General features: G+C 38.1%; 1 protein-coding gene across 10 annotated transcripts in view; it reads left to right on the top strand.

The window, feature by feature from the left end:
• Positions 1 to 20,357, top strand: part of SOX5 (SRY-box transcription factor 5) — a 296,501-nt gene that overhangs the window by 61,092 nt on the left and 215,052 nt on the right. For all 10 annotated transcript variants that reach the window (XM_071551297.1, XM_071551303.1, XM_071551302.1 and 7 more), the window contains exon 3: positions 11,022 to 11,232. In XM_071551297.1, coding sequence (XP_071407398.1) covers positions 11,022 to 11,232 — 211 coding nt within the window. The remainder of the gene's footprint in view (positions 1 to 11,021; positions 11,233 to 20,357) is intronic.

The following is a 20,357-nucleotide window of genomic DNA, read 5'->3' as shown; positions in this document are numbered from 1 at the left end:
AGCTTAGAAAAATCCCATAAATTATTGTTTGTGTGGTCATTACCTAAGAACTGTAAAAGAGTAAGTAGTGGGCAAAGTAACTGGTGAGGTCTGTACAAAGCAGGTAAAAGAACAGAGAACTTGGATAGAAGCAAATCCATGAGTCCCATGGGCTGGATGATACACAATGCAGAAATATATGAGACAAACATTTTGAACCAAGAGAATTTTTTCCAAATCTCCTATTCTTAATGTGATGTCTTATGTTGCAATAGACTCCAGTGGAGACAACGGGGCTATTTCTTGGGTAGCTATTCCATTTTAATACAGTTATGTTTTCTAGCCTTTCTTGCAAATGAAAACTTCCAGAAGATTGCTTTCATATAAAAAAGAACCAACCAAAACAATAGTGTGATCCTAATCTCTGTGAAGGCAAAGAGTCTTTTGATAGTTATCATCCTGTAAGTCTAGTTACAGTCTTTTGAAGAGGAACGAATACAAGGTAAATGTAGATAAATAGATGTCAGATTAGAAGGCTTGTGAAAAATATACAACACGTATAAAGCAGAACATGATTATTTTAAAAGTGTAGTGGATTTTGCCACACAGCTGCCCTTCAGAGAATCATAGGATGGTCCAGGTTGGAAGGGACCTTAAAGATCATCCAGTTCTAACACCATGCCATGGACAGGGATACCTTCTGCTAGACCAGATTGCTCAGAGCCCCATCCAACCTGGCATTGAACAATTCCAGAGATGGGAACGCCACAGCTTCCCTGGGCAACCTGTTGCAGTGTCTCACCACCCTCAAAGTAAAGAATTGCTTCCATATATCTAAACTAAATTTCCCCTCTCAGTTTGAAGCAATTACTCTTTTTCCTTTCACTGCAGTTCCCAATGAAGAGCCCCTTCAGATACTGGAAGGTTCTGTGAGATCTCCACACAGTCTTCTCTTGTCTCTCTCCGCCTCTGTCCTCATAGGGGAGGTGCTGTAGTCTCCTTACCAGCTTTGTGGCCCTCCTTCATGTAGGGTATGTGCAAGATTCCTGATACTCATATGTGGGCCAAGATCTTCAAAAGTATGAAGACCAAATAATTCCCAAAGAGCTCATTATTGGAAGTTGCATGGATTTCAGTCCAGAAGTGTGCAAGCATTGAGCCATGCTTCCTTCATGCAGTCTTTTATGTATCTCATTTGAATATTCCAGGTAAAGTAACTATAAAAAAAGAAAAAAAAAGTATTGCATTAAGTTGTTGAGGGCAGAATCATTTTTTACAATGTGATTTTATTGAACTTGTAAAAAGAGGAAAATATGCTGAGTGTCAGAAAAAGATGGATACCTTCTCTGAAATTCCAAAATGGAAGAGATTTTCAGAGGAATTCCTTTAGTAGAAACGAGAAAGAAATTCAGGCAATATACTCTGCACAGATCTCCTTCCTCCTTGTGCCTTTTTGCTTACCCTGGCCTGTCAAAGGCTCCCAGTCACATAGCAACATTGGTCTCTTCCACTGTTCCCAAGTGGCTGGAAAAAAACATGGACTGAAAGGAATATGCTTATATAAGGTAGTCCTTTGCTTGCTGTAAGCTGTCTAGTTCTTGATACAGAAGTTTGAACAAGTGAACTACAATAAGATCATTAAGTTGCCAGTGGTACTCCAGGGAGAATGAAAAACCCCAATACCAAAAGAAACAGGACTACACATTGAAACAGCTGGATCACGTAATCAAAAATCCAAATCATCAGTAGGGGTAAGGCACTTGGAAAACAGTAACACTGCAAAATACTTAGGTGTGTTAAAACAAATTAGATAAGAGCTTGTCTTGTAGCAAGACAGCAAAAAAGGTGGTAACAAGGTCATTGTCCTCCTCGTAGCTCTTCTAAGATTGCGTATGGAATAATGTGTCCAATTTTGGCCACAATAGAAAAGTCAGCAATTTGTAGGGATTTCAGATGTAAACAGCAAATTATTAAAGAGTTGTAGAAGCTGATTTTTGAGGGAAAACTGAAAGAGTCAAAGCTAAATATGGCCAGTAATAGTGAAGGAAATTTATGCTGACTGTCCCAAAAGGCTCTAACACAAGTGAAGAACAGTCCAGAGTGCTGGAGGAAGCAGCTGTATAAGAAGAATTTTGCATTGAAAGGAAGTGAGTCTGAGGCAGCGTTTCAAAGCATCGAAGATTTGGGGGGTTTTACTGTGTAGAATATTCACAGGAGGAGTGGGAAACTTCACTGTCTGAGACATTTTGCTAACCTGAAAGAAACAGCTGGGACCACACCAGATGTGTGGGCACAACAGAGTGTGCCGTTTTGCTGCAAAGCTGCTTTTGGCACTTGGCAGAATCGCTCTGCCTTAGTATGAACATGAGCATGGGCCTTTGTGGGTGCAGGATGTTCTTTTTTTCTTTTGTTCCCCAGTTTGAAGGGTCATTCTCTGGAGAACTAAATCCTCCAAATCAGCCTCAGCACAGAGGAGGCAGTTTTAACCAAACCTTATTTGACTTGTCCTTACTCTCCTCTCAGCCACCCAGCCAGAGGAATGAGGTGAAATATATCTGTGATTCCAGAAAACAGATTAAGTAATCTGACAGACCTTTCCATCTGAAAATTGTGGTGAATTAAAATATGAAAGCCGGGAACAGTCTGGGAGCCACTGCTGGCCTATGGCATTCCTTCTGTCATATTACAAAATGCTGTTCAGATGGTCCTCTCCCCTTCTTTCAAGGAGTTAGCACAGACAATGGGTTTGTTTCATAGTAAGAAAGCTGGTGATCAAACTGTTTTTGACACTCAACATAGGTTTTATTACACTTTCAAAACCAGAGTTGTTGTACATGGTTAGTAAGCTTGTATTTTTACAAAGATAATCGTTTTATACTGCACTATTTCCAAACTATTAGAAGGATTTAATGTATGCTGAAGACTCTACCAAGCTGTTTTGATAAGCAGTCTTATTTTTGTTTAGCAAGGTCTTAAGGGTGATCTTTAGTCCCTCAGGGAAGAGCTCATAAAAGTCTTAAAAGTGCTTTTGCAGAGCTTTATTTATTATTTTTAAGCATGAAGATTACTAGCATGAAGATAACAAGGCTGTTATAGTACAACATGTTCTTTGTTTTTGCAGGTTATAGCTAACATATTAGGAGTTCTCAGGATGCCAGTTTTGTTTGTTAAGTGTTTAGAGAGCAAATTGATGTAATCCTATATTGCGTTATTTTCTTAAAATGAGTTTGGCTGGAGAAAGAAGCAGCAGGAGAGATCTGCTCTGAGTATGGGTGTCCTGAATTGTGTCACTAACCACATTTACCCATTACAAAGTAATTGTTACTATTTTACTATATTTAAGATAGAATTTACAAATTACTTTTATATATGGGGGAACACTTCATTGCAAGAAACGGGACAGAGAGGTGGGCAAAAAATGAACCCAAAATCTGTAGCACAAAAATCTGTAGTGCAGAAGATTTAAAAAAAAAATTCCTCTTTGACATTCAGTAATAAAAATGTTCTAAAATTTCACTCACAACAGTTTCTCATATATTTTTTACTACAAGCAGATCCACAGTTTGCATATAATTCTTTGATTTGTAATAAATCAAGTAGAAATGGTGGGATAAGCACAAAGAAATACTAAACCTGTGCTGTGTGTTTGGGGATGGGCTGGAATGCAGAACAGCCAGAGGAGAAATATTTGTTTGAAAGCATCAGTTATCAGATTGTGCTCTGTACTGTAGATATCTGATAATGGTCTGTTGAAGAAGCACAGAGGGTCACCCAGTCACAAAGGGCTGGTTCCAGCTCTTTATTTTAAGGACCTATAATGAAGCCAGTGGGAATTAAATGGATATATTTTATTGTGCATTTTCAAAAATCCTGCTAGGCACCTGCTTATACCTGTAGATACTTTAAATCCTTCAAAGATCTGGTCGTACATACTGCAAATCCCAGAGGATAAAGTTAGAAAACAGTGCTAAATGCATTACAAGTTACGCCTTTTGTGTGAATGCAACTGAACAGTTTCTTCCAGCTCATCTCCAAACCTTGGAAAGGTTTGAAATTTTCTCTTGCTTGTGCAGTTGTGTCAGCAGTCTGAGTATCATGGTAGTTGGAAAAAATCAAAGTACATTTCAGTGTTGCTGTCAGATATTGTGGGGTGGCGCTTGATATATGAGAAAGTTCCCAATTTCCGGTTTCAGGTGATTGGGCTGTGGTTCCCCACGGAGTAATGGAAGAGTAATATAAGGGCTGAGTATTTATTGCATCAATAAAAATGAAAGTACAACCGCTATGAGGCTTTTGTCCAATAATCTCCAGGCTTTTTACATCAATTATATAAAATGCCCTAAGCTACAGGAAATATTTATTATTGTTTCAGTTTTACATATGGAGGAAAAAGGTAGAAGAAAGGAAAGTGTCTGATGTAGCAGAGTTCATATGGCAGATAGTTGGGGTTTTTTGAGCTTCTAAACATTTTCAGCCAGGTTCATGGATGACAAACACTGGAAATACCTGTAAGTTTTCCCACTGAAACCACTGCTAGTGTATTTACTGCTTCATCAAGAAAAGAGCATTAATTAGATACAGCACTTTAATGTCAAAAAAAATAGAACCTGAAGGACAAGAGCTAGTAATGATTGCCAAAAATAAATAAAATTCCATTATCAAGCAAAGTATTAATACTTTAGAGGGAGAACTAGATGTCACCAGGATTCTGTAAGTCTAATAATTGGAAATACTTCCAAAATACAGATCATAGATTTCCAAATATATCATTTCAACAAAGCCAAACCAATATTTGACTTGAATGTACTTCACTTGGCTACAGCATGGTCACAGTAACAAGAAAAAAATGTGTGCACCTCTGTTCACCGTGTTTAGTTCACCCAATTTGGGTACAATTCTTACTCCTCTGCCACGATGACCTCTTCAGCTGACTCTTCTGATCCGTTCACTAACTTCTTCACTCTCCATTACGTTTCATTCCCTTGTCATCATTAAAACTACAGTCCTGGGGAAAAAATAATCTGTGTAAGGATAGCAGTTGGTTTGCATGGATTTAATTGCAGAACCATGGCCTCTGGATGTACATCTTTTTTGGTTGGTTTATGTGACACCCTTCATTGCTTTTATCCCTCCTTGGATTATGTGTCCTTGTTGATTCTTCTAATGATCTATTTATCCTTTTCCACCTCTTTTCCTCCTCTGTGCTCTTCTATATAGTCTCTCTTTTGCTAACTGTATTCTTCACTGTTTCTTTTAAATCTCCTTGGGATCTTGTCCACCACTTATGAACAACTGTGGAAATGAGGAAAACCTATAGACAAAAGACCTATTTAAATATAAGATAGATGCAAAGACATTTTAAATTGTAAGATGAACAGTGTCCACTGGGAAGCCTTATGGGATATGTATTTCATCTTCCTGAAGGTGCCAGGTTGACAGCCACCATAAACTACACAGCTTTGTGGTAATACCTGCCCTGCAGCCCCTGTAACATGGAACATAGAAAGGGAGAGTTTTCCAAATCACTTAAGTGATTTGAAATTATGATTCCCCTTGAAAGCTGATGGCACTTATGCTCCTAAAGTAAGTTCATTACATTAATTAAGACAAAGATTGTAAATGGAAGGTTAAGAAAAAAATGAAAGATCATTTTTGCTTTGTGAATACTGTGTGTCTGTTTTGTTTCTTTTAAACCTTAAAAAATATTGGAAATGTCAAGTTTAGTTTTCTCATAATTGCTGGTGGACCTCATGTGGGCAGTGGGAGGTTTTTACAGCTTTCAGATTTTCAGTTGGAGTAGCTATGCTGTTGAATCTTTATAAACCTAGATATTAATTTCCTAAAATATTGTTAGGTGAAATAAATAAAAATAAATAGGAACCATTACTAAACTGCTTGAGAATAATTTGTTTTCAGAAGTGGAAGTATTCTGTTTTCTGATTATTTCTTATGTCATACTGTTAGCAGCTTCCTGGTCACTATGGAGACTATAAAATAGATAGGCCTACATTCTAATGTAGAAAGCAGAGAAAAAATACTGCCTTTGTGACTTCTTTATATGTTATAAAAGAGCGAAGTATGGGCAGAATTCCAGCTTTGTAAAAAGAACCTGTTAGGTTGCTTTTAGGATCACAGGCTTCTGAAAATTAGACAATATCAGTGCTTGTTTAAAGACACAAATATTTTATTTCAGGTGTTCCTGGCTGCAAACTCAGAAGATTCTCCTGATATCTTTTTTCTTTTTTTTCCCTTGCAGATGCAGCCCCTTGCATACCATATGGTGGTAATTAACAGTTTCAGAGTTCGTTCTGAGTTTTCTTCTGCTTCAGTTCTTGGTTGGTTTGGGACAAAATTTTAATGTCACAGAAGCAGAGTTTTCTGTCTGAGTTTAATTGCAGACAGGAATAATGTGCGTCTCTAGATGAGGAAGGAGAGGATAAGATCTATTTAGAGCACTAAGAGATATTTTGGAAATCTCACCAAGTACAACCTGTTTCTTTTCATTAAGTCTTTCACTGTCCCTCTGGAGAACTGAAATAGGCCTCACTTGGACCCTGGAAACAGAGAGACAATTCAAAAGATACACTTGGAATGAATAGTTTCTTAAACAGCAAAATGTTTGCAGTTTTTATGAGAGCAAGGGTAATATTGTGTAATCTTCAGAAAAGATATTGCTCGATGAGGGTAAGTCCATTGTCCAGTGACATGACTTTTCCTGTCAATCACAAAGGTGACAAGGGGGCTAGATTAAGTAAAGCTTGCCCAAGATTAACAAAGGAAGATTATTGACCTCATCCTGAAAGGGCAGAAGCCTGTTTTATCACTGAACCTTGGAAGAGGTATTTCCTCCATAGGTGGAAAGCTGTTTGGCAATATCAAGGCAACTTTCTTGTAAATGAATGAGTCTTCCTGTGGATTCTAGTTTGGAACAGAGGCAGAAGACACAAAACGAGGGCCAGTCCCTTTTTTTGTTGCTGTTGTGGGGGGAAAGAAGGGCCTAGTGTGTTCACTTCAGCAGGATCTGTGTAGGTCCTTGTCTGCCTTTCTGAAGTTGGAAAAGCAAGAAGCAGCAGCAGCATCAGGTGTTGGTGAGTACAATCCCAGCTCAGAGTTAGAGGAAATGTTGTGCCAGCGCACATTAGCAGAGCAATTCGCAATGCAAATGAACAATAGAGCCCCTTCCACCAAGCAGCTGCCTACTGCATCAAACTGTTACCAGGATTAACAGTGCCAGAGGCTGGAATGTAATCAAACTTGAACAGGTGAAATGGTTGCGCAGCTGAGAGAGCCTGTTTTCCAGTAAAAGCTGTTTATCCACCGTATTGGTGGCAGAGGGATAGGTCTTGTGTGTGACTTGATGGATTTAATTTTAAAATGTCAGTAGTAGATATTTATGTTATTTAATACCACTCCTTACGGTGTTGTTGCTTTTCTCGCAGTTAAACTGAAAAAAGTCATGTCGATTTGTCCTTTTTCTAAAAGGAACCTGCTAAATCTCACTTGTTGGGAGGGAACTTCCTTCTCAGGGGATTAATTTTACACTGTTGCTGACATATCTTTCTTGCCATTAAAGATTTCTCTTGAGTGTTTTCAAGGGGATAGTTAAACTCTCATATGCAGTATCAGAGGATTTTCTTTACTGGAAGTTTTTTACCTTTATACAACCATTGACACAAGCAGGCTTTATGTGGAAGTATCCTTTCTTTTTATGTGCTAGAAGTAAAAATCCAGACCCACTGAAAGTTTCTTTTTCACTTTCCCCAGTAATGGCATAAGAAAGAGCAAAATAGAACAGAGAGACGTAAAGTGAGAGGCAAGATAACAATTGTGCATGTCAGGTTGTTGTTCTGAATGACAGAATAAAAAGATCATGGGCAGGTGGGGAGGGCAGATTCTTGAGCTGGTGTGCTAGAGGATACATGTTGAACTGTCAGCAGCAGCAGAAGCTGATGTTGTGTGCTCATCTGCCGGTATGGAAAGGAGAGGATCCCTCTTAGATTGCAAATCACGCAGTGAATGTGTGATTGCTGCAGATCTTTTTGAGTGAATAATTCACTGGTGTACTGTAATTTAGCCCACTGAGATGTGATTGCAGCTGTTCCCCTACTGTATATGTGTTTTGATTAAGTGGAGTGTGTCTTAAACCCCACAAGTATATAAATAGCCCATGTATGTGATATGCAAACACTGCATACGTGCACCTCTAACAAGAGCAGTCTAAGGAAATGTGATTGTTTTCAGGGATGATTACTTAGTTGTATATTTTAGTATATAATTCGCCTTTAAAAAAATATGTAGAACACTTCCCTTGCCTTTTTTATCCAGCTGTGAAGTCTTCTTAACTGGTACTATATAAATGCTTTTAGCCAACATTGCAGTAGGAAGGCATCTCTGTTATTAGTGAGTTTATCATTCAAAAAAACTTTGCAATATAAGAAATCACTTCTTTTGTGCCTGTTTTACAAGTAGGAAACTGAAGTACAGAAACAAATGTGACTTTTTTCTGTGGTTTCACAAAACATTTGAAAAAACTAGAAACTGAGTATCCAGAGTCCTTTCATGATGCTTTGCCCACAGATTACTGCCTTGTCCTATTCCCCTCACAGTTCCTTTTCCCCAGAAAGCGAGGCAGAGAAATTTTAGTAGTTTTGAAAATACTTGCGAGTTCCATTTAAAAGCCAAGCAATTTGTGATTTGAAAATCATCGTGTATTACTTTAAATAATCTTTCAATCCTTGTGTTCTTACACTTCTCTTGTAACGAAAAGCTTTTATACTCAGAATATATTTGTACTTTAAAAATCCCCTCTTGCATGTACCTAAAATGTATGTGAAAACAGCAGAGATGATACCTGAGGTTTAGGCAGCTGTTGCAAGTACTTTGTGTCTGTGACCAGTGTGTGACACGCACAAACACGAGTGAATGTCTTCGGAGCCTGCTTTGGATTGCAACAAGAAATTTGTTTCTGGTAAAACGAGGAGCAGTACTGTTCCTATATGTAATTGATGATACAGGTAGATTTAAGAACTGTAACTAAGGATGATATTTGGCTTATCTGATCAAAGTGTAAATAAAAAAGCAGCTTCCAAGATACTTCCTCTTTTGGCCTTGTTTGTAGGGGAAAAAATTGCAGCTTGGTGATAATAGGTTTGAATCTTAGATAACATCTGAACTGATGCTGAAGTTAACTATTTTGCTTGTCTAAATTGGTGTTAAAACCCAGTTTATTCAGGCCTATATATGTGAAAAAAATTACATTTGGTTTCATCTAATTTTTGTAATTCAGTATTCGGAACTAGTAATTTTCCATGTGCAGAATAAAAATGGAGGGAGTTGCAAGAAAAAAAAAAAGAAGTGTTTCTGTTTACTAGAGTCGGGAAATTTTTTAGGGCTTGGTCAAAAGCTCATTGACGTCAGTAGAAAGTCTCTCATTAACAGCACTGGGTTTGGCTTTTGGGGCATATGATGGCCCAGATTGTAATCTCAGTTAAATCCGATTCTGTTAGGGAATTTATTCACTAGTATAACACATTCGAGCTGCTCAAAACTGTTAGCATTAAAAGTTTTCTTAACCAAGGGTAATCTTTTTGCCACAACGAATTAGTCCATAAAAACAAATATATTCTTTGTTGAATATCATATGTGTAGCTTTATTCAAATTTTGTTGAAATAATATTTAGCATTTTATGTTCTATTTTTAAAAATATACATTATTTTTTCTGAAATATTGGGGTTTATTTGTGCAGAGATACCAAAAATTGATCAGGAAAAAAATTATAAAATTATATTATGAATCACCGAAAACTCTGTGTGTGTGTGTGTGTATCTCTATATATACACACACCCTATAAAATGAAAACAACTTAAAAATTATTAAGAGTTTTTCAACCAAGTCTATAACTCAGATCACAAGATGATCCAGTGGCTTTTTTAGAAATAATATTCATTGAACATCTGGAGTACAAAAATGTAAGGAAATAGAATAGTGAAAATAAAACCAAACTGGAAGATCAAATCAAAGTAAAAGCTATACACGTTTATAGCATTATATTTTATGCAGTGCGTGTACTCTGCCCCAAGCTTTGTTTGGAGACATTGGCCTGAGTTTGTAGGTATAGAAGGCTTACGTTAGCAGGGAAAGAAATAGGTTTGAGAGATGTGTACAGAAAGGTAGGGTGTAACAGAGACATAAAAGGAAAAGGAATATGTGCAGAAAACATTGCTTTGTGTTGGAGAAGACATGGAGTAGAAGGCTCTCACATTAATGAAGGCAAGTTTGAAGATGCTGGAACCAGTTTTGCTTTCCATTAAAATTAATGAGTAGACCTCTGTGGACTCTCACGTGAGGAGGGTTGTGTGTACGTTCCAGGAAGTCACAGACTTTTGCCATTGTGCTGCCAGTTAAAGTCATTAGGACCACCTTTGTGAAAAATACTGTCTCTATGAGAAACGAAGGTTTGAGGCAGAAGAGTGGAATAGGAACAGAATTAGAAAGCAGAAACCAATTGCTTCATCCTTTATAGATGGGAGAAACTGCTTGAACTGTGAGTTAAAATAAGTCATATGGTGAAGGGCATTTAGCATTTGGTTACTATTTTATTTCTTACAACAACTAGCCATCAAGACATTAAGTACTTTATAAAGTCAGGAAATTAATGGTCCTTGTAAAAATTGAAGGGGGTTTTTTTTAGAAAGAAAGCTGTAAAAGAACAAACAATTAAAGGTAATCAATACCATTGTTATTAGGAAACCTATGAGTACAACACTTCTTCTCAATTAGGGAAAAACTGTATTTTATGTCTCTCTCTTGGAAGCTGATCTTTGTTCACTCCAGCCTGTAATCTTGGTTTATGCTTTATGGGTAGGCTTTGTTCTGGGTGTTTTTGAAGCATTGCATGCCTTTTTAAAGGTTTCAACAGAAGAACAAACAGCAATGAACTCAAAGAACAAAGGATTGTTCTTCTTTCTTTCTTTCTGTCTCTATTTTTTTTCTTCTTTAAGAAAAGAAAGAAATGTTTCATCTTGTTTTTCTCCCCTATCAGGAAGTTGATGGCAATAAAGTGATGTCTTCATTTGCCCCGCACAACTCATCTACCTCACCCTTGAAGGCAGAAGAAGGTGGGCGTCAGAGTGGAGAGTCATTGTCCAGCACAGCCCTGGGAACCCCCGAGAGGCGCAAAGGGAGCCTAGCGGATGTTGTAGACACCCTTAAGCAAAGAAAAATGGAAGAGCTCATCAAAAATGAGCCAGAAGGTAAGGCCTGGGAAACTGACCAAAATTTTTTGTTTTCTTTTCTTTTCTCCCAATTTCTTTGGATATGTATACTTTTTAATCTTCCCCTTTTTCTGCTCTGTTTGCTTTTTCTTTCTAGCAGAATTAAAGTAAAGAACTTATACTTCTTGTCTACATTAGAGATAAATTTCAGGAATATCCCATCATAGCTAATGTTTTTAGCTTTTCCCAAATGAAAGTCTGGTAATTTTTTTTTTGTCACAGTTGCAATAGGCACAGCAGCCTGCCCAACCTGGATTCAATGAACTAATTTTAATCACCTGGGTGCTTTTACTTCACTGCTCCCCTCTCCCCCCTTTCTAGAGCTAAAAGCAATGTTATCAGGAGTGTCAGTGGTTTTTGTGAAATTATCTAGCAGGCATGTCATTATTTGAAAGGTAAGAAGTTAAACTGGGAGTTCATGAAAGCTTTTGGGTGGAACACATCATCCTTTATTTATCTGTAGTGCGGGTGCTATACAAACAGACACAGTACAGGTTTTCTCTGCATCATGTCTGGCCAGCAAGTTTCAGCCTTGGCATATAGGGATAATTTCTGTAGATTTGGTTTCTTTTTGAGAATGTATATCCCGTCAGTGATGGGGGCACTTACACTGAGGCTAAGATGGACCATCTCACCTCTGAGAAGCCACAGAGCAGCTTTCCTTTAAGCAAGCATTTCAATTTTTGCCTGTTTGGGGCAGAGTCAAAGCCCTGACTGGAAGATGAAGTTCTCCCTGCATTCTCCGTAGGTATTCAGCATGCAAATTTACAGCCAGCTTTTCGGGGCACTGTAAGCATGTTGTGAGAACATACCGAGCCTTGTTCCCTAGTGCGCAGTAATGGCACTGTATTTTCATTTACACTCACCTATTCTCTTGTGGAAATGTATTTCAAATGCTTAAAAGCATGGTCCTCAGAACTCACTTCAGTGTAGAAGCATGAATTGACAGTACCTACAAGAAAATTTTAGGACAACCTGCATACCAGAGTGAAAATATGGATGCAAACACAAGCACACTGTCACACACACAAGCATGACAGGATTGTAAATTAGTGTTCTCTTGAATGGAGGACACAGTAAAGGTCTGCTGGGAAACAGATTCTTTGGCTAAGCATTTTTTGGAGTGTTACTTATATAATTTCTTTTGAATTTACATTGACTTAATAGTCAGTGCCATAACATACCTTTTGCCTTCGGATAGAAAAGACTGGGCAGGGTGGGGGCTGGGAGGGAAACCAGGCTTTTATCTGAGAGAGAGAGAGAGAGGAAAGAACAGGGAGTTGTGGGCAATGTATAAATACTCTGTTGAGTATGAGGTTGCACAAGCTGCACAGACTCCATTAAGGAAAGGCCATAGATAGACATGAGAATGGTTACAGAGCTTGTGCATTATCTCAGCTCTACTAAAATGAAAATATACAGTACAAACAAAAGATCTACAGCTTTGTGAAGAGATTGGGAGAGAGAGGAGTGGGAGCAACTGAATGTTGGGCTTTGCAAATGCATGCAACAAAAAATCTTTTCTTCCCTCTAGCCATTGTTCTATTGTCTTTCAAAGGCTATTAAATTGAACAGCAGGTTGTGATGAAAATTTCATTAAGCCCTAGTTAAATCATTATGAGGGTGCCATATTCATGTCTCTGCTTACTCCCCATCCAGGAAAAAATGAATAGGAAAGAGTTGAGCTTTTTTTCCCTTTCTCCTTAAAAGCGAACTAACAAAAGTTCAGAAGTTAGAAGAGAATGGGAAATGGGACATGAAACAAAAGGAGGCCAGAGAGGTGAGCTGGCTAGGAAGAAAATTAGACTTGCATAAGAGCATTGAAAGGTGGTGAGGGACAAATACATCATTTTGACAAGTCTCCCTCCCCCTTCCCTTCAGCCAACATGATTGTTTTTAAAGTGGCTAATTAAAAAATATATATTTCTGGGTGCAGATGGCAAGACTGCTCTTAGGGATCCTCCACAAATACGAGTCCTTTTCCCTAAGTGTGGTATGTACTGATGCAAGGACAATGTCTCTCTGAACTCCAGCAGAAAATTATTGTCATGTCTTCTTCATGTACTGCTAAAGTAAAGTTGTCAGTCATGACTTGTTGCTAGTCAGGTAATTAGCATATTAATGAATTTCTCCATGAATAAGATGTTACAAGTGGGTATCCTTGATAGTACATGTAGGTAACAATTCAGCAATTTGTGATCACTGTGTATTTCAGTAATAATTTTTAGTTTGTGGAGCTTTGTAAGATGGAGACCAAGAATCTTGGTTAAGCTTTGCTGCTTTATGTCAACAACAATAATATAATACTTTATTTCCCTTTGGGAAGAAAGGGAAATGTTTGCACCAGTAGTTGAAGTTTTAATTAAATCAATTTCCTGTGAATCTTTCAAAGACCAGATATGAGCCAGATTCCCATTTCTCTATGTACTCAAAAGTTTATATATTATTTAACTTGTACAATGGGCTGTGTTTGCTCTCTTTTTATTGTTTGAAATTGTCTTCTGAATTACTGTGGGAAATGTGGTTTTCAACTTTTCTTTCAAATGGCCTTTTTCTTCAAAATCAAAAAAAATGGAAGGGCTGGGTAGACAACTTCAAGTCTTGATCCAACCCTGGTATCAGTCAGTGAAAGGAATTCTGTTCTCTGAAATGGGTTTTTGAGGACAAGTGAGGTGTTCCAAAATGCTGATAACTGCTTTGACTGGTTCTAAGAATCTTAATTGATACAGGGAGAGGTTTTCCTAAATGATATTTGTTAGAAAATATGAGTTAAAATTAGTAAATTTTGTCAGTAAGGGATGATATCCTGCTCAGAGTGCAAATGCACACGTATATAAGCATAATGTAAACATATACATGTGCTCACACATGAGTTGACAAGAGGAGGATCACTCTGCTTGTAAATGGTTTTCATGTTGATTTGTTGTATGAATGCCATTGGTTGATATGCCCTGTAGGAAAGCATGTTGCCTACTTTTCCAAAAGCTCGTCACTTCCTTTTCCTCTTTGGGTATGTGTATGGTTTTGGATGTTTTTGGTTTTGTTTTTTTTTCCTTAGGCGTTTATTCTTAGCTCTAAAGCTCCATGCCCTTTTTTTTTTTCCCTAAACTTGCCTTTTTACTCTTGCTGTGTGAAAGTATGTGATTGACAGTGAGTCATGCCGATGCAGAGACATGGACTGTTTCAGTGGATCTAAAACTTGTGGAATTTTACTCATAACTAATAGAGTGCTCATTTTTCTTCTCTCAAATTCTGTGGAAAATCCTTATATGCAGCTTTAGTATTAGGCCCCCAAAGGCATAAACCTATTACTGAAGTCACACAGTGTTATTTTACATGCAACATTCTGTCCTTTCTAACTTGAACTTCAGAAGAGGAGTCAGTCCCCTTTTATTCCTGGCATACAATAATGAAGATAATGGAGTGGGTTTGGAGAAGCCTTATACACTGTGACAGACCTCAAGCCCTTGCCCTGAGGGTCGTCTGCCGACCACGGGATTCCTTTTGCAGCTAAAATCATTAGGCGAATGAGATACAGGCATGTTTTTCTTCTGTTTTCTTCAGGCATCAGAGGATGGCAGAGACTCTCTGTCTGTCTGTTCTCCTCATTTGTAGAAATGAAATGGAAATCTCTTTGAAGTCACTGAGCTTGACACAAGTTTGTGAAAGCAAAGACCAAAGCAACCACTTAGCTTTTTCTTACACTATTAATGGGATTGGATTGCTGTATTTTAATTTATGTCCTCTGCTTGTGGAAAATTAAATCTCTGAAATCTGTAGTCTTTCCCCTAAACTTATGGCTTCTGGAAAAGAAATAGGCAAACAAGTAAATTCTCTCCTATTTTTAGAATAAGCTGGAGTACTCTTTACATCTCCTAACTTTTAATTAAGAATCAATCTTCTTTTTCCATTTTGGCAGTATATATTTGTACCAGGTTTTGTATCTGTCTGTTTAAAACCTACATGCTGTATCTTCTGAGGCCAGATCCATATTACTGTACAGAATTTGTGGAAATTCTGGATAAAAAGGATCATACGAGCATCTATGTGACCATAGAGACTGCATAAGAGTGAGTGCACGTGTGGGTACAGTCATTCATTCGCATGGCTCATTTTTGTGTGTTAAGGACCTCTGAAACTCAGTTCAGTTGGGCTGTTTAAATGAATGCTTGGAATTTTCTATAAGTACATCTACACAGCTAGAAATATACATATCACTATATAGCATGTATTATATATATTTAGACCTAAAAAAACATGCACGCACAATAATTACGTATATATGGTGTTTCATATTGTTCCTACTTCGGAATTTCAATGTAGTAATCCTTCGGTCTTCTGAGAAGAAACAGTTCATCTAAACTGTTTAGTAAGAAGGTAATGTGTGTGTTTGCAGTGCTTAAACAGGCAATGAGAGTACTAGAGCCTCATGTATTATAGTATGCAGCAATACTGTAAGTAATTACTTGCCGGGGAAAAAAGGGATGAGAAAGGCCTCTCGGGCATGATTTTTGTCTTGTGAACATCTCCCAAAGGCTATTTGTATTTGTTGTTTAAGTTTACATTATAAATCACAACACCTGTTCATGTACTAATTTAAATGGCTGTTGTTTAAGCTGTTCTGTAGTCTCTAAAAGTGAATTCAGACTCTCTAGTTGAAGTAAGATCCCCAAATACCTCCTAATATTATCAAACTTTTAATCAACATATCTTGTAAAGAAATCAAGAGGTCTCCCTCTTCTTAGGCCATAAATTCCAAAGCAGGTCATTAATGGGCACAGGAAGGGTGGCCTTTGAAATGCAGACTCTTTTTAAATCACATCTGATGAGATGGGAAGAAATAAAGTGCACAGATTCGGGAAAAGCCCAAGGATACTCTAATTGGTTGGGGTTTGAAATGCTTTTATTTGGTTCTTCCCTGTCCCTTTGACAGAGTCCGTGTTGAAGAGGCTTTGTAATGCTTTTCCACTGAAGGACAAACAAGGATACTTGGCAGTTGAGTACTTTTAAGTCTTGTTCGTGCTCTCCTGCTGCTGGGGAAGGATGCTTTGGGTGCCTTGTGCTTCCATGTTCATCCCTGCAGTCTGTCACCAGAAAATGTGTCTTTTCTTGTAGAGCAATTCAGCGTCAAAACTTCCATGCTCTTCTTTCAAAGACCCTGCCATATGGAAATATGCCTTCATAAATGCTGATACAAATAAAAAAATAATTTTAAAACAATTTAAAGATGAGGCTTATGAATTAGGCATATGTGAAGAGAAGGCACTGTTAAATACTGTGGTAGCTTAAACCTTTATTAACAAGTGCTTTAACTCTAGAACAGAGGTAGTCTAGTTTGAAGCCCTGCCAGCTCTGACTTGCTCAAAGTGAAGTTTATTCATTTGTCGCCTTCAGTTTTTAAGTGTTTTTCTTCCTAACAGTTTAGCCCGATAGTCATGGTTTATTTCAATGGATGTTTTCAAAATTTGCTTAGATTCTCTTCCAAGTCTCTCTTGCTTGCATCCTCAAAGGTTTGTAGCTTTTGGATTTTTCTTTTCTCTTTTCATAAAGGCATCTGAGGTGCTGATACAGCATCTTAAATATAGAAGAAAGCATTATGGTCAAGTGAGATACAGGAAATTTGTGCTTTTGGAGAGATGATGGCAGTCCCACTCCCCCTCCCTGTTTTAGAATGAAAGTCTTCTCTGATGAATCTCTATAATTAAAGTTTCTTTCTAGCATGCATTCAGTCCATAACATTGGACAAGCAGGAGCCAAAGCAAAATGGTTTATCTTTTCACTTCTCATCTTTAACAGTGCAGGATATAAGTGTATCACTAAGACAAAAATAATTATTTGGGCTCCTGTCTGCCGCTAATTCCCCAGGTAGCCCAGACACTTTGCTAGCTATGGTTCATTTCAGTAGAGGTTTTCAAAACTTGGTGTCACTCTTGCCCCCACATCATTTTGATGTGCTTGCTTCCCCTGATACATTCCAGCTAGATCAGTTTGCCTTTTTTGTGCTCTTTTTCAATATTATTATTATTATTATTATTATTATTAATTAATTTTGTTTTTATTCTCCCCTCCCCTGGAAAAGTCATTAGCTTTCTGAGCTTCATTTCAGCCCTTGGATAACTGCTGGAGAAACCTCTGACCCAGACTGTAATATACAAATATACATGAGGGAGTGTGCCTGCTCTTTCTGTATGCTCATGTGCTGCAGCTTTTGGGATGTCATTTATTCAAGAGTGAAGAGCGAGCCACCTGTTTCTCAGGCCTCTTGTCCCTCATATTAAAGGTTCAAGCCCTTGCTGAATAGTAACATCTTAATCTGGGCAACATACACAACATTTAGCTGAAACCTATTTGTCGAGCTAGCAGGATTTGTGGGATTTTTTTTCCCCTCTCTCTTACCCCCGAGGCGCTTGTCACGACCGTGCATATTAAAATTAATCAGACCTCCCAGGCTTGTGTGACTGTGTGGTTTAACATGAAGAAGTGGATATCAAGCATTTGCCCTAATTAAATAGGCCTGCTTGGTTTTGTTCTAGTGGATGCTTGGTCTTTTTTTTAATAAGAGCTGCTTACAGAGGAGGCACGACCAGCTCTAGAGTTAGTGGAGAGCACACTTCAAAGTTTTGCCCACCACCTGCGCCCAGGATGCTGAGGCCTGAAGGGCTCCCCACGTTCTTTCTTAACAGCACAATTTGTGGGAAGTGGAGGGGGAAGGGGAAAAAATGAGTGAGAGCGCGATCAGGGAAGGAGAGGAGAGGAGCTGGGACGAGCATGTGGATTGGCTTTTTGAAGTTGATTAAGATGACCTGTCATCCTGTCTGATTAGCTTTAGATCTCAGTCTGTGCCATGAGCTATTCACAAGGCTGTCTTGTGTCTTCTGTTTACCAGAAGCAAGGGAAAGCCTCTAGTATGGCAAGGAGCAACATTTGCAGCAACTCCCACTTGCTTGTTTAGCTAATGAAGTAGCCTTGTAAAATCACTCTTAAGTTTGAAGCTGCTGCTTACTTTTATTAGTTATGTGTCTATTAAACTTTGATATTTTTAAGGTGGTTTGAGGGTTGCCAGTTTTACAGAACTATATACATCTCCCGCATTGTACATAAGCTGTACTGCGAAGACAGAATTCCTTTCATCATCTTTTCTCTTACAGTTAATTGTATTGTAGTTCCTGCATTGCCTCGGGAGAAAATGTGCTTTATGCATGTGATTTCTATTCTGTGATCTATAGTTTCAGAAAGTGCTCAGAAACCAAGTGAGAGAAGTGAAAGAGACTTGGGGGGAGCTCTCCACCCTAAAAAACACTAAAACCTGTTACACAGCAATTAAGGACTGATACCATTTAGCAATTCAACAAGTTAATTTTAGCCAAAAAATAGTAGAAAATTTGGAACAGTCAACACTTTTAGACAAAATGTTTCATTGGAAATGATATTTTTTTGTTTTTAAATGTTTAAGATGATTAATCTGAAGGAGAAATGAAAACATTTCAATTAGGATTAAATAAAACATTTGGGTCAGGTGGAAACAGCTTTTCCCCTGACTTGGTTTGGCAGCTGAAATGAAAAAAATGCAAACTAGTCTAACTAAAATGAGTTGCAAAACCTGGTGAGGTTCTGGGGGTATTTTTCTGTATAATGACCTGAGGAGGACAAATGAGCAGTTGTTGTTAAGAGACTTTTAAATACATCTGAATGGTTATGTCCTGTGGCTTTGAGGGTAAACTGTAATATTTTAGTCAGAAAAGCTTTCAAAATTTTATTTCCTCCAAACGTGCAAATTTCTGTGCTTTCTGAAGCCTCAAGTCAGCAGAGTTTTGCAGCACCATGGACATTGTATTTGGAAACCAGATTTGGAAGTTTATCACACTTCATACATTAGATGTCCTTGGCATGTCTTTGCAGCAGAAACCTCAGAGCCTGTTCTAGAGAGCCTAGAAATCTGCAGTTGTTACACCCCAGAATCTGATTTTGCTCTCTACTAAAATTCTTGCAGTCCAGAATGCAAGCAGAAAACAAAGCTTTGTTTGTTTCCTTTAGCAGTTCAAATTGGTGAAGTAAAACCCAGCAGGTGAGATGATACTCCATTGATTTAAAAGTTTATTGCATGTCTGTGCACTAACTCATTTCCATCTTTCTCTTCCTCTCTCAGTGTTATTATTCCTATTTAATTTTTAATTTCAAACCTTGGCACAACCCAAATATAAAGAACCATATTGACACTGCCAAGCATCTGTGTGGTGCTTGACAGCATCATAGAAACCCTTCACTGTTTCATCTGGGTTGCTATTGGTTATTTAACAACACAATGCAATCGGTGCAGTGTGGGTGTATGTGAAAAGGAAAGAAAGGTTGAGGTGGGGGGAAGGAGGCCTGTATGAGTAAATAGGTTTTTCATCATACCTTTTGTTTGGTCTGTTTGCTGTGCTCTATTCAGTAGTCAATAGAAGTTGCTTGATGGTTCTGCAAAAAGGGTAAGAAACCTTTTCTTAAACTTTCTTTCTCCTGCTTTTGTCTCAGTCTGTAAAGTGTTCTGCCTTTGTTTTTCTTGCTCCCCTTTGTTGTCACCTGTCTGTTGTCACCTGTCTGTTGTCGAAGGGCTTTTGTCATTTCTGTTTGGCTGATGTGATGTAAGCTGATACTTACGAAATGCTCCTCATTGAGGACCTTTCTTGTGCAGGTGAAGTGGAGTTTAGAGAGCTTATGAAAGGTTTACTGTGGTGGTCTTTGGGGCAATAGTGTTCTTTCAAGCTTGGTGTTTTAATTTATTTATTTAGCGAGAGGACAAAAGTGATAAATGAGTGAAGAGAAAAAAATCAGTCTGTGCTTTCTGCTGAAGAATGCCCTCCTAGCACTCGTGTGACTTGGTAAGGCTTTCTGAGATGTTTAGCCTTGATTTAATTCGTATTTAAGATCTCTCCTCCCAGCACATTAATATAATGTCAATGTAGAATGCATTGCATGGTGTAATTACTGGAGAGAGCAGTAGTTGGGAAAACAGACGGTAATTGAACACATGGCTGTTTATTACAACAGGACAGTGCTCCTACGCTGGTATTTAGGGCATTAATAGGGAAGAATTGATTTGTTGTTTTAAGATGAATTCAATC

Source organism: Pithys albifrons, chromosome 3 (genome assembly GCF_047495875.1).
Source record: "Pithys albifrons albifrons isolate INPA30051 chromosome 3, PitAlb_v1, whole genome shotgun sequence".
Classification (NCBI taxonomy): domain Eukaryota; kingdom Metazoa; phylum Chordata; class Aves; order Passeriformes; family Thamnophilidae; genus Pithys; species Pithys albifrons.
This window is presented reverse-complemented; position numbering and strand designations above follow the sequence as displayed.